This window comes from Hydra vulgaris, chromosome 14 (assembly GCF_038396675.1).
Source record: "Hydra vulgaris chromosome 14, alternate assembly HydraT2T_AEP".
Taxonomy (NCBI): Eukaryota; Metazoa; Cnidaria; class Hydrozoa; order Anthoathecata; family Hydridae; genus Hydra; species Hydra vulgaris.
In genome coordinates this window covers 41,790,001-41,804,696 of record NC_088933.1, presented here as the reverse complement: position 1 = coordinate 41,804,696, position 14,696 = coordinate 41,790,001, and the positions used below count along the sequence as shown (strand labels likewise).

The 14,696-nt window shown below is 28.7% G+C and overlaps 2 protein-coding genes across 2 annotated transcripts in view; one reads left to right on the top strand and one right to left on the bottom strand.

Moving 5' to 3' along the window:
- The window catches only part of LOC100199926 (alpha-aminoadipic semialdehyde synthase, mitochondrial), a 68,823-nt gene that overhangs the window by 38,079 nt on the left and 16,048 nt on the right, over nt 1-14,696 (bottom strand). The gene's annotated exons all lie outside the window — the stretch shown is intronic.
- Nucleotides 11,972-14,061, top strand: LOC136090493 (uncharacterized). Its single transcript, XM_065817193.1, has 5 exons — nt 11,972-12,087; nt 12,307-12,374; nt 12,479-12,825; nt 13,057-13,425; nt 13,528-14,061. The coding sequence occupies exons 1-5, from the start codon at nt 11,972-11,974 to the stop codon at nt 14,059-14,061; spliced, it is 1,434 nt and encodes a 477-aa protein (XP_065673265.1).

The window sequence follows — 14,696 nt, the reverse complement described above, 5'->3', positions numbered from 1 at the left end:
GATATATTAAAAAAAAATGTATAATATTGTTTATAATGCATATAATTTATAACACTGTCAGAATATTCCAGCATGGTATTACTTTTTATTGTCAGTGGCGGTTATTAAAAATTAGTGCAATTTTTATGATGGTAGAAAAGGATTAAAGAATAAAAGAAACTATTGCAGAATTATGGCTTTGAGACTTTTTTTGAGACTTTTTAATGGATTTAATTTGCAAAATGAAGTTCTAATTTACAATCATTTTGAGCAAAATGAAAACTTGGAAGAAATTCCAATATATCAAATTGAAACCATAGTAGATAAAGTGAACTAAATATTAAAAAATATGGAATCAGGCAACAAAAATGCAACAAAAAAAACAACAAAGCAAACTTAAACTAAAATAAACAATCCTTAAACTGAAAAGAGAATAAAATATTTTTAAAAAAATAAAAAAATTTAAACTTAAAGAATGACAAAAAAAATAGAAGAAAATACAAGAAAAATTAAAACTTTTATTATTTAATGTAAACTTAATTGTAAGCCAAAATTAAAAAATAATATAATATCACATATAAATAATATAAATATCACAGCAATATCAATATTTATCTTTCCCTCCCATGAATAAATAGGCTAATACAAGGGCAGATACATAGTGAGGGGCAAGGCCATGAGGGCGCCTGCCCACCCCTGTCCAAGATTTTTTTTTATTTTTTTTTTTTAGAAATCCATATATTTAACACAGCATGATGTTTAAAAATGTAAGTAAATTAAGTGTCATATTATATGAATCTAATTAACTAAAAATTAATAATTGCGAAAAAACCCTAAAAAATTGTCTAATGTTGGACATTTTTTTTTAAACCAAAATCATTGTAGATATTTTAAAACTTTTCTAAGCTCAAAATTTTTTATGTTTTTTAAAAACTAAAAGTTAAAATTTATAAAACATCTGTTTAAATATTTATTCAAAGTTTAAATTTAATAAAACTTTGCAGTGCAACTTTTAAACTTTATAAAAAAGTTGAAAAGATAGTTAAAAAATAGTTTGCAGATGTGATAACTATATTTTACAAATGGATTTAAAAAAATTTCAGACACATTTGTTTTGTTCCTTGGCTTGCATTGAATATCATTGCTGAAAAAAGCACCTTAAATATAAGAAAACAATATAATTACAATAATCTTGAATGATTTAGTAAGATTACGCTGCTTGCTTTACAAGAACTATGAATCTCATATTTGAAACATAAAATTTTCTATTTTGTAGATTCATCCTGAAACTCCATTAATTAAGAAAGACAGTGTAAGAAGTCATTGCAATAGTAAACAACATAAGGAAGCACATCTCATCAATTATCAGAGTAAATTGTTTGCTGAAGATTATAAAGAATATATCAACACAAACACTGATATTGGAAAATAAGTGCGAAAAATGATTGGAAAAGATTGTGACTCACTTAAGAAGAAACTCAATGCAGCTTACTACTTGGCCAAAAAAAGAACGCCCATTTTCCGATTTACCTGATTTGCTGCGGTTTATTAAAAAATGACATTGATTTTGGTAATAGATACTCAATTATTTGAGCCGCTGGTATTTTTACAGATTACATTGGTTAAATTGCTAAATATTGTTTTAGAGATGATATAATAAAGTCAAGATATAATAAAGTCAAGATAGCAGTTGTCAATTTTAAGTGTCAATTTTAAGTGACAGCAGTTGTCTCTAAAACAATATTACTGTTACACTGGAACAAGAATTAGATGGATGAAAACTTTGACAATGGTAATACCTGTCAGAGCTTTCACCTGTGGTTTACAAATCATCTTGAACAAGTATTATGTTATAATTTGTATAAAATGAATTCGATAAAATATTTCAGTTTTTTGAATCAAATAACCAATTTGATTTAAAAAGGCCAAAGCTCCAGTCTCTACCTACTGGTTTGATTGCAGATAAAACAATAAACTGTGACAAGTTAAAAGTGTTAGGCTCAATTTTCAATTAATATTGGATGGTGTAGCTGTCGTTGAAGCTTCAATAAAGCGAAAGCATCAAGTGAAATCTTTGTCTGATCTAAAGAATATTGTTTGTATCAACAATCAAAAGATCAGTATCGATCCTGCTTCATTATTCATGTGATTGATAGATTGATATTAGGAGTTACTTCGACTACGAATTGACTTCAGTTCCAACTGCATTATTTTTGTACTTTATTATTTACAAGTATTATGTTTATTACAGTACAATTATTCAGCGTAAATCTTAGTGTTCGGTCAGGTTTCGGAACTTTAGGAGCTGGCTTTAAGTAATACATTGTTTCAACCATGGTCTGGAGCTCACACTAAAAGATGCTTTTGAAAAATTTACTGTATTTGCAAAATGCCAAAACATTTATGAGAATTGAAACTTTTATCAGAAACTTGGGAAAAATCTGTTCCTAAACCAGCAAAAACTCCTTGACTGGATCATAAATAGAAATGAAAATAGCTTTAGCAAATTCAGCTTTAGAGAATCTCATCCTGTCCAATTAACATCTCTAAACATCTCTAAACAAAAATCCTGCTGTTCGCAGTTTGCAACAATTTAATTGGACAAAAATTAAAACTCTCTTAAAGAGTTCGTTGGACAATAATTCAACACAGCAAACTATTTTTACAAAGTACATAAAAATTAACTAAAAGTATAGTTGATTTCATTTATCAAAACATTACTTTACACAATTTTAATAAAACTAATGCCTCGGTGCAACACATTTATACTGATATAATGAATAGTTTTATATTATAGAGATGTGATGAGTTTTTTCGTTCTTGTTTTTTTGGTTTTTAGGTCATTTTTTTGAAGAAAAAAAAAACGCAGGGGTCTGTTTTTTTTGGGAAATATTCAAAAATTCATTGTTTAAGCTACTAAATTTAACTTTAATGTCAATATCTTAGTTCATATTTTAACTTCTGATTTAAATAGGACAATTAATACTAAAATTTACTAAAATTAAATTAAATTTTGGTATGTTTAAAGGTTAACAGGGTTGAAGCAGTCCTGTATAAAAACTTCTTAGATAATTTTATCTTCCTCAATTTTATCTTTATTGGTTTTAGTTTTATAACAATAAACATTGTTTATTTACATTTATTATATTTAATTAGATTTAACAATTGATGAATGAGACTTAGTAGCTGTATGACTTAGTAGCTGAATGACGAGTCAAGCAAGAATGAGTTTTTGTTAATGGAACTAGACAACTCTTTTGTGCAGCAACCATGATAGAATTTGTAGAAAAGAGAATGAGATGCAACTTTACGACAATGGGAAAGAGGCTCAAGCTTAGCAGATAAAGCAATTCCAACTATATTTACAATGCGTTTTTGGACCTTTTTTAGAAGAAAAAGAGCATCATTAAAAGAACCATTCCATATATGACAAAAGCATTCCATACAGGAACAAATAAGAGATTTGAAGAGGTAGAGAATAGAATCAAGGGTAAGAAAATGGATATCATGATAGAAGGATGCAAGCAATTTAGCAATCGATTTTATATTATGTTTACATGAAAGGTAATAGTAAACGATAATCCAAGAAGATGTAAAAAAGAAGACCCAGTGAGAGGGTTGCCATTTAATAATAAAAGAATGTTGACAGTATTGTGGTAGTTGTTTGCAGCAAACAACTGAGTTTTGTTGGAGTTAAAATGTATAAGCCAAAATTTGTGAGCCCCAATCTGTTACAGAAGTGAGATCAGATTCAAGATCAGCTGTCTGTTCTAAGCAATTAAAAAGAGAAAACTTTTTGTCAAGACAGGAGTAAAAAGTTGAGTCATCAGCAAAAAAAGCCACTTTAGATGTAATGTTGTTGGGAAGATCAATAATGTAGATAAGAAACAAAACAGGACCAAGGATAGAACCTTCACGTACTCCAGAAGTTACTGGAAATAAATAAGACTGTAGGCCTTCGAGGATAATTTTAATAAAGCAGTTAGAAAGAAATGATTTGATAATCCCAGATACACAATTTGAAACAAGCTCATGGAGAAGACCAGCATGCCAAACTTTGTTAAAAGCTATATATAAATCTTTGGTCCCAGGTAGAAATGGCTTAAGTCAATTTTTCACAAAATTTTTTTCATATTCATAGTATTTTTAAATTCATAGTATCAAGAATTTTAATGGTATATGGAATGTAATATACAATATAAAAATACCTTAAATGTGTAAGGATATAATAAACTTTCACATAGAAATTTTCAAACATTGATACTGATGTCTCAAAAAGTTGGTCAAATTGACTTATGCCCTTCCTTCCTGGGACCAAAGATATATATATATATATGTATATATATTATATATATATATATATATATATATATATATATATATATATATATATATATATATATATAATTATATATAACCTATCCCACCCCCCCCACCTCTGTTAGATAAAAATCAGAGCTCAATTTTTTTTATGTGCTGTGGTTATCTTTTGTAAATAATTAAGTCTAATTTAAGTTTAACTGACCAATATTTATGTTCATGCTTAAGCTCATTTTCTATTCAACAGGTCCCTAATAATGTTTAAAAGATGTTTATACTAAAAAGGTTAACTTATTACTCAAATGAAGGGAAATTTTATATAAATCTATTAAAAAATTATAACAAAGATATCAAGAAACTTATAGAAATTCATGTTTTTAATTTTGATATTAAAACTGAAGTTTTTCTGCAGTAGAATCTAAAAATAGATTAACACAAAAGATAAGCACACCACATTAAAAACACTGAGTAGTGATTTTCTATCTAAAAGGGTTTTAAAGCACCATAATATCTATATATACATACATATTCGGTTGCTAACAAGGCAATTAACTTTTAATGAGTTTCTTTAATCATCATGGTAACTTATCAGATCATGGTAACTTATCGAGTTTCAATAAATTGAAAAAAAAAAAAAAATTAAAAAAAAAAAATGATAATAAAGAACTTTTAACGTTCAAGTATTCAAAGAAATTATTTGTGTGTATATATATGTGTGTATATATATATAATATATATATATATATATATATATATATATATATATATATATATATATATATATATATATATATACATTTATATATATAAAGAGAAAGGATATCTTTAAATTATTGAGTGGTTTCTTTTTGTTCTTCTTGTTGGTAATCAATTATGATTAAGCTCTCCATACAGGGGAAGAAATAAAACCTTAGTCATCCATTTATTTAAACCTCTGAACCAAATTAGCAAAATGGAAAAAGTTAAACGTTCCTTTTGCCATAAGACTAAGTCTAAAAACTGAACTTGAAAAACAAAGCATGTTAAAAAATTTTGCAAGTGTTAAGATATAGTGCTATATGAAAATGTCATTAGAAAAAAAATGCAGATAAAAAATAAATTACGAATCATCAGGTGAAGGTGGGCATCTCCATAAATAATAATTCAAAATTTTTAAATTTTCTTTGAAAATAAGTTCAGTATAGGGCTTTTTTTATAAGAGTCTACAGAGCAATATATATTTTTGACAAATTAAATTACTACATAATATACAAATGCTCAAATACGTAAACAATCTTGATTGCTTATTTTTTTGACCATTTGAAGTCTGATATTAAATTTGCATGGTATTATATACTTATAGATTTACATTATCAAAATTAAAATGGTAACTTTCTTAAAGGATAAGAATAGTTTCTATATATAATGAGAGTATCACAGTTTTTAGTAAAACAAAGCAAAAAATAAACATTTCCATACAGTATGATATATAACTAACTTAAAGCTAATTTAACTTGTTATTAAAAATTTATGTCAAATTGGCATTTATACATCTAATTATGCTTTTAATGGTCATATGCTAAAAATATACTAGAATATTTTACATAAAAATATACTAGAATAAAGGAAAACTACTCCAAAATTTAGGCAAAAAAAAACTAAAAAATTGTTCAAAAAAGCAAAACAACACTAAAAAATCAAAAAAACGCCAAAAAATGCACATTTTTTCGACCTAAAAAAATGCCAAAGGAAAAAAACGCATATTTTGCAACTCTATTTGTTTCAAAGATATTTAGGTATTATTGTGTTTCAAAGATATTAACAAATCTCCTATTTTTTGTAATTTAATATTTCTGTTAGACATTTCTTTTCTATTACATTTTAATGATCTCTTAAAAAATGGGGGATGTGATACAAAAGAAATTTTTATTGAGTGGATTGTTTTAAAAAGTTATATTTTTCTAATTTTAAAAATTTTGTTAGATGAATATTATTTGAAAACGTGGAAAAAAAAGTATTTAGAACAGACATAATTATTGCTGAATACAGAAATATAATAGACATATTTGAGTTGCTCTTACTTAGTCCATTTACAAATGCTAAAGAAGAACATATGTTTTCATTGTATTGATCATGGGATCAATTAAAAGTTGTTAAAACATAAAAGCCATAAAAATAAATGTGCGCATTAAGTGCCAAAATTGCAATTGTTACTTTTTATGATAGGAAAAAATGATGTATCTTATTAATGTAGCCATGTGTTCAACTTAATTTTGTTTTGTATAAAAAAAAAAAAGATTAAAAAACACTGGTTCAATTCTAGCTTGTAAATTAATTGTTTTAGCAATGTTTTGGCCTTCTAAATCAACCCTCCATACAGCAAAAATGTTTCAACAAATATTGGAAAAGCGTTTTTTTTAAATTAGTTGACAAACATTTCCCTCATTCTAATAAATTGCACAAAATATTTAACAGAAACACTATTAAGCTATAGTTGTACAAAAAAAATTGAAAGAATTATAAAAGGCCATAATTTTGTATTGATTATTAAAAATGAATTTCTCAAAGAAAAAAATACTGAAAAGTGTAACTGCAAGCAAAAAATTGACTGCCCTATGAATGACAAATGCTTATCAAAAAATATTATTTAAAAATGCGTTATTTCCTCGCAAAACAACCATGATAAACAATATATTTGCTTAACCAAGGGCAAATGGAAAAAACGTTATGCCAACCACAAACAATCTTTTAAACATAAAAAATACTCAAAAGAGACTATGCTATCAAAATATATTTGGCTACTAAAAGAAATAAATATTAATTTTAAATTAAACTGGTCTATTCAAAAAACGGTGTCTGCCTATAATAACATTTCCAAAAAATGTATACTATGTTTACAAGAAAAATTACTCATTTATCAATCAAGAAAATTTACTGAATAAAAAATCTGAACTAATTTCTAAACGCAGACATGAAAAAAAGTTTCTTTTAAAAAATTATAAATACAAATGACCAGTCTAAAATTATCCTAATTCTAAAGAATTCTTTTCATGATTTTTTAATTATCTATTGTAGTTGATGCAACTTCCCGGTTGCAAAATAATACAGTTATTATATAATTAATTATAACAATTCCCAACTTGCTGTGAAAAACTTTTTCTATAATTTGAACTTTTTGATGTTTAGACATTCTTCCTAATGAGCCTACTGATGGCGAAACAAGTTGTTGAAGACAACTAAAAATAAATTTAAATGAGATGAGTGTTTTTACTGATATATATATATATTAGTAAAAACACCCATCTAATTTTATAATTATATATATATATATGTATATATATATATATTTTTTAATTTTATACCTCTTCGCTTCCAACAAGGCTGCAAGCAGCCACTAACTAAAGTTGGAAGTTACTGAAAGAGAAAAGATGAAGATTGTAGAGCAAAATAACGATTGACGGACGACTTAAAAGATTGCAAATTATATGAATCAGGAAAGCAAGATGAAGGAAGCGAATTCTAAAGAGCTGATGTTCAAGGAAAAAAACTAGACGCATAAGCGTTTTTAGAGCACTTAGGAACAGTCACAGAAAAAGGATGACACTTAATTGAATGACGAGTAACACGAGAATGAATTTTAGTAGATGGCACAAGAGACGCTAGCTCTTTAGAGCAGTGGCCATTATAGTATTTGTAGAAAAGAGAAAGAGAAGCAACATTACGACGATGTGATAATGGTTGGAGGTTGGCTGCAAGAGCAGGTCCAACTATGTTTACAATGCGTTTTTGCACCTTGTCTAAAGGAGAAAGGGCATCATTAAAGGATCCGCCCCAGATATGGCAACAATATTCCATACAAGGCCGGATTTGAGATTTATAGAGATAGAGAATAGAATCCGAAGTAAGAAAGTGACGAGCTCGATAAAGAGATGCAACCTTAGCAGATGCTAATTTTGCAACTGATTTGATATATGGTTTCCAAGAAAGATTGGAAGTAAGAGTTAATCCTAGAAGATGAAGAGTAGGTGACTCATCGAGTACATCACCGTTCATAAATATAGGAAGACCTAAATTATTGCGATAACGATTGGCTGAAAAAAATTGAGTTTTATCTGAATTAAAGTTCACCAGCCACTGTGAGCCCCATGCTGTAGCAGAAGTGAGATCGTTTTCAAGCTCAAATGCCCCCTCCAAGCAATCAGAAGGTGATGGTTTCTTATCACGACAAGAATAAATGTTTGTATCATCAGCAAACAATGCCACCTTAGATGTCAAAATATCTGGAAGATCATTAATGTAAATTAAAAAGAGTATAGGGCCAAGGATAGAACCTTGAGGAACCCCTGAAGTTACAGAATAAGAAGAAGAGTGTTGTCCATCGAGGACAACTTTTATGCTACGATTGGAAAGGAAGGATTCAATGATCTTAAAGATGTTGCCGGATACACCATAAGAAGAAAGGTTATGGAGAAGACCAGCATGCCAAACTTTATCAAAAGCTTTTGAAATGTCAAGAGCGATGGCCTTAACCTCTCCACCTTTATCTAATGCAGGATAAAACCTGTCAGTTATTACTGTTAACAAATCAGCTGTAGAACGAGAAGATAGAAATCCATATTGATGGTCAGAAAGTAAGTTATTAGATTCAAGATGAGAAATAAAGTGTTTGTTAATTAAAGATTCAAAAACCTTGCTTATGATAGGAAGAAGACTTGTGGGACGGTAGTTAGACGAATCAGATCGCTCTCCAGAATTTTTGAAGATAGGAATAACAGATGCCGCTTTCCAGCAGGCTGGAAAGCAAGACTCTGATAAGCACTTGTTGAATAGTTTTGAGAGTATAGACGACAGCTCCGGAGAACACTTCTGCAAGACAATAACAGGTATGTTGTCCGGGCCACAAGCTGTAGAAGAGTCTAGGCAGGAAATCACTTTAGATACAGATGCTGGAGTCATATGAATGTAATAGCAATGAATGTAATAGCAATGAATGTAATAGCAATGAATGTAATAGCATGATAATAGCAATGAATAATATAGCATGTAATAGCAATGAATGTAATAGCAATATAATAGCAATGGATCAACCTGTTTGTTGGCAATATCAGGTAGAACGCAACTATTGGAATCAAGAGGTGATATGGATGAAAAGTTTTTAGCAAACAATTCGGCTTTGTCTTAAGGTGAGGTGACAAAGTCTGAACCATACAAGAGAGGTGGAATTATAGATTTGCCCTTATTATTGATATTATTCTCCAGAAGTCACGAGAGCCTAATTTTTGAGATGAGATACGAGATTTCATGACCTGAGAATAGCGGGTTTTGGCGTTAGACAAAACCTTGTTACAATTGTTTCTAGCAGTAATAAACAGACGTCTGTTTTCTGGAGAATTGTTTTGCTGATAAATATGGAAGTAAAGGTTTCGATTGGCAATTGCAGCAGCACAGTGTGAGGAAAGCCATGGAGGAGAGTGAGGCTTGGCCTGGAATCGTTGAGAGGGAATAAAAGATTTTATGCCAGCCTGAATCCATAAAGCTATGTAAGAAGCACATTTGTCAACAGGAAGACAAAACATTTCTACCCAAGGGCCATCATGAAGAAAATCACGGACAGAATCCCAGTCAGCTTTACTGTAGTTGTAAGAGGTTCGTTTATAGGGGGATTCAGGTGATGAAGAAGAATGAGATATTAGTTTTAGAGAGATCAAACTGTGATCAGAAGAACCTAAGGGTGAATGTGGAGAAACTGAGCACTGACTAGGATCAGAAACAAGACATAAGTCAAGTAGAGAAGGTAAATGATTCAGGTTAACAGGAAAGCGGGTTGGAAAGTTGACTATTTGAGTTAGGGATTGAGAAAGGCAAAAGTTGTGGGCTTTAATGCCTGCCGAATCACTGACACTAGAGCCAAGCCATTCAGTGTGATGAGCATTAAAGTCACCAACAACAACAATATTAGCTGACGGATAAAGAGAGAGGGCTTGGTCAATATAATCAGAAATAATGTCAAAAAGAGTGCAGTCTTGAGATGAAGGAGAGCGATATAGAACAAAGAGAAAGGCAATAGAGTGAAGTGGTGCTAAACGAAAGCACATGTATGTATTTTACCCTATATAATATTTCTTACAAATTTATAGAGTTGCAACCCAAAAAAAAAACTGTTTTTTATAGTTTTTTTTATTTTTTATTTTTTTAGTATTTATTAAATTTAAGATATTAATAATACTTGAAACAGTTTCAGAGGCATTAAACCTTCAAAATATGAATGTTTTCTATTAAATAAAATGCATATTTAAAAAAAAAACAGTATTAAATATTAAAAAAAAAATTAAGTAATTTTTTTAATATATCTCAAAAAAACTATACTAGTAGCTACTAGTTAATTGTAAGTATAACACTACTGAATGAATGAAATAAAAATGTTATTTCAGCAGTGTTATTTCATTCATAAAAATGAATAAAATATCACTGCATTGCAAAATACAAAAATGAACCAACAGTTATATAAAATTTACTTTAATGTTTTATTTACTTTTGTTTATTACTTTTGTAAAATTTTAATAGTTTATTTCTTTATTTTATATATTTCAATTTTAAACAGAGTTTAAAATTGAAATTTTAACTAGTTTTAATTATTGGAATTTAAAATTGAAATAGTTTGGTTTATTTTGAAGATTTAATTTTGTTTTTTATAAGTTTTTTTATCTTGGATTCATTTGAGTTTAGAAAATTTAAATCATTTTTTTCAAATGTTTATTCAAATTGCAATTAGATAGCTAAAATTTTATTTATTCAAAAAGTATTCAAGTAAATAAAAATAACACAATAACTAAGTTTGTATAACTAATGAAAAAAACTTAATATTAAACAATTTTAAAAATATTGTTTACTTATTTAAAAAAAAAAAGAAATCTAAAAAATAAAATGCCAGGCAGAAAGAAATGTTTTGTAGCTACATTGTTCAATGAGGCACCTTTAAAATCTGGAGGTTCTAAAATTCAACAAGTTATATGCAAATTTTGCAGCTTAAAGCTATCAAAAAATGGCACTCTAATGACCGAGCACATTGCAAAATGTATGAAATGTGGAGATCAAATAAAAAACAAATATTTGAACAATATGCCTTTTAAACAAAAGAAAGTTCAAACTGAACTAATGATGGAAGAAGATATTCCTGAAAACTTACCTATTCAATGTATGGAAAAAAAGGAAAAAATATGTTTATCATCTGCTATATTGCAAATTCCAATTGAGTCCTTCTTTGGAACCCCAAGCTGTTGTGGAAACCAAAGTAGGTCTAAAACCCCTAAGTTTGGAGACTGTAAGCCAAATAAAACCAATTCAGATAAGCCTCCCTTGAAACGATTGCATTCTTCAACAAGAGTTCCATTCACACCTCAGAAAAATAAAATTTGATCCTACATTTTCTCGGACAAAATGACTAATGAACAAATAGTAAGAATTATATTTAGAATATTTAATACTTTCAAATATTTAGCAAACTTTATTTAGTACATAAGTAATTTTTGTAATAACAATTTTTGTAAATTTCATGTTTTTACAGGATGAATCGCAAATGGATTTAGCACGCGCTGTCTATGGTACTGGGTGCTCATTAAGAGTTTTTGAAAATAAACTATGGATAGACAGCTTTGCAAAATTGAGACCTGCATTTAAATTACCTAACTGTGATATGTTGTCTAATTCCCTACTTGAAAGGGTCTATAATGAAACCTCAACTACCGTTAAAGAACTTGTGGGAACTGCTTTAAGTGTAGCAATTTTGTGTGATAGGTGGAGCAATATCAGGCAAGGAAAATATGATTTAAAATAGTAGGACTATTTATCTACGTTCTGATTTGTGCACTAGTATAGGAGTATCCAATACCTAGATACTTTTAAACGTTATATAACAAAATTATGTAACAATGTAAGCTACACATATATAATTTAGGTGCATTCTAACTTCATGTGTATAATTCATAAATAATAAAAATCAGTAATAAAGATAGATTTTACTATTTACAGGAATGAAGGAATCATTAATTTTGTTGTAACGGTACCTCAACCTTTATTTTGGATCAGCATAGAAACAGGTAGTCTTTTTAGATTTTATATTCTCCAAAGATGTAAAGTTTTTCAAAAATATTTAAATTTTTATAGTTTATTATAATTATTAAACGTATAACTCTTTATTTAGGCGCAGATAGTCATACTGGCAAATATATGGCAAACATAGTTAAAAAAATAATATGCGATGTTGGACCTATGAAAGTTCTTGGTGTTTGTACTGATAATGCAGCCAATATGAAAAAAGCATGGCAACTAATAGTTACTGAATTTCCTCACATATATCCTTATGGATGCCTGGCACATACCTTAAATTTAATTTTTACTGATGCGAGTAACTTGAAATCAATAGCAGATTCCCAAAGAAATTGCACAATGGTGGTAAAAGGGATAAAGAACTCTCAAATTTTATCAGCTTTGTTAAAACAACATCAGCAGAAATCAGGACAAATCATTCAACAATCACTAAAGCTTCCAGTAACAACTAGATTTATTAAAAATTAATTTTATAAAAAAATTAAACATAAAAACATAAAAAATAAAACATAAAAAGTATTATTATAAATTTTTAAAAAATTTATATTACATTATAAATCAAAATACTTAGTATGGAAATAACATTAGACAAATAAATATTTAATTATAAATAAATATATTCTTCAGATGGGCTTCAATTATACATTGTATGGAAAGTCTTCATAAGAACAGATTAGCACTACGGGATTAGCTATTGACGATGAAGCAAAATCTCTTGCTAAGCCTATTCAAAACCTATTGTTGTCAGAAGTGTTCTGGGATAAAGTGGATGGGTTTATCAAGTTATTAAAACCAATAGCCATAGCCATTGCAGCAGTTGAAGGAGATAAATTAAGTCTCTCCATTGTTGCAAAAACATTTTCAGATTTAGAAAAGTCTTTTCAGGACAATATCCTTTGCAGTCCAATTCTAAAAAGCGAGGAAAATGCTATAATGGAAATAATTGCCAAAAGAAGGAAATTTCACATTCGAAACATTCATCTTGCTGCAAATTTAGTGGATCCATGTTATAAAGGATGTCATATCTCTGGAGATGAAATGGTGAGTATTTTCAGAATTTAATCCTCATTTAAATTAATTGAAAAAAAAAGGAAATTATATTTAAAATGAATTAAGATGCCTTATTTAAAACATCTTCTTTAGATTGATGCCATTGAAACGCTACATAAATTAGGAAAAATGGATTCTTCTATTAAAGAATGTGATGACAAAATTTTGGGTGAGATAGCTGATTATAGATCAAACGAAGGACTTTTTGCAAAACCTTTTATATGGGCTTCAGTAAAACATTCATCTCCTGTAAGTTGGTGGAAGGGAATATGTTGTTCTTGTGCTCCAATACTATCAAATATTGCAAGTAAAATTTTATTACTTCCACCAACAAGTGCTGCAGTCAAAAAATTATTTAGTAGACAATCTTGGATCCACAATCAAAAACGGAATAGATTAACAAATGACAGAGCTTCAAAATTAGTATTTATATCACATAATTTACAACTCAAAAATCTAAAATGTAATGCAGAATCATCAACAAGTCAAAGCCAAGAATTTTTTCTGGACAATGGTACTTCACAGAGTTTAGAGTCAGAGGTATCAAGTGACTCTGAAGAATACGGATTTGACTTTACAATAGAAGACCTTAATGAACAAGAAAGCCAGAATACAGTCTTTTGTTAATTAAAAATAAATTTTTCAAGTGATGTACTATATATTTATCATATATCATGTTACTATTATATATTGTATTACATTTATAATAAAAATAGAAATTAAATAAAAGTAAATAATTTTTTTTAATCTAAAAAATCAAAAAAAACTATAAAAAACAAAAAAAAAACAAAAAAAACATGTTTTTTTTGCAAAAAAAAAACATAATTAAAAAAAAACGGCTTCTTTTGCAACTCTAATGATAGGTTTAGAGAACTTGGTGATGATGATGATTTTTTGTGTTTTATAGTTTTTGGTACTTTATTCATTTTTAAATTGGATTGAAGAACTTGACTCAAAGCATAGATAGTACTCAGAACACTGTTTAATAGTCCAAGCAATTGCCTCATTACTACTAATAAACCCTAAGCCGTAACAAAGGGCTCCAAATGTGGCCTCCGCAATGCACACCAAAAGTACAAACAGGGACACCATCCATGCGCAACATGGCACTGTTAATACTTTGATATTTTTCAGCTGTTGATGGAATCAGTCTCTCTGAGAGCTACCACAGAGTTCGGGAAACCTGACTACCAGCCGGCCTCAGAACCATAAAACTGAGTTTTAGAGCTGTACCCTCATTAGGAGATAATAGAATGAGTTGC

Coding starts and splice junctions, on each gene's coding strand:
- LOC136090493 (XM_065817193.1), top strand. CDS start 11,972: ATGTTGTCTAATTCCCTACTTGAAAGGGTCTATAATGAAACCTCAACT. Junction 12,375..12,478: donor TTGGATCAGCATAGAAACAG/GTAGTCTTTTTA, acceptor CTCTTTATTTAG/GCGCAGATAGTCATACTGGC. Junction 13,426..13,527: donor ATATCTCTGGAGATGAAATG/GTGAGTATTTTC, acceptor CATCTTCTTTAG/ATTGATGCCATTGAAACGCT.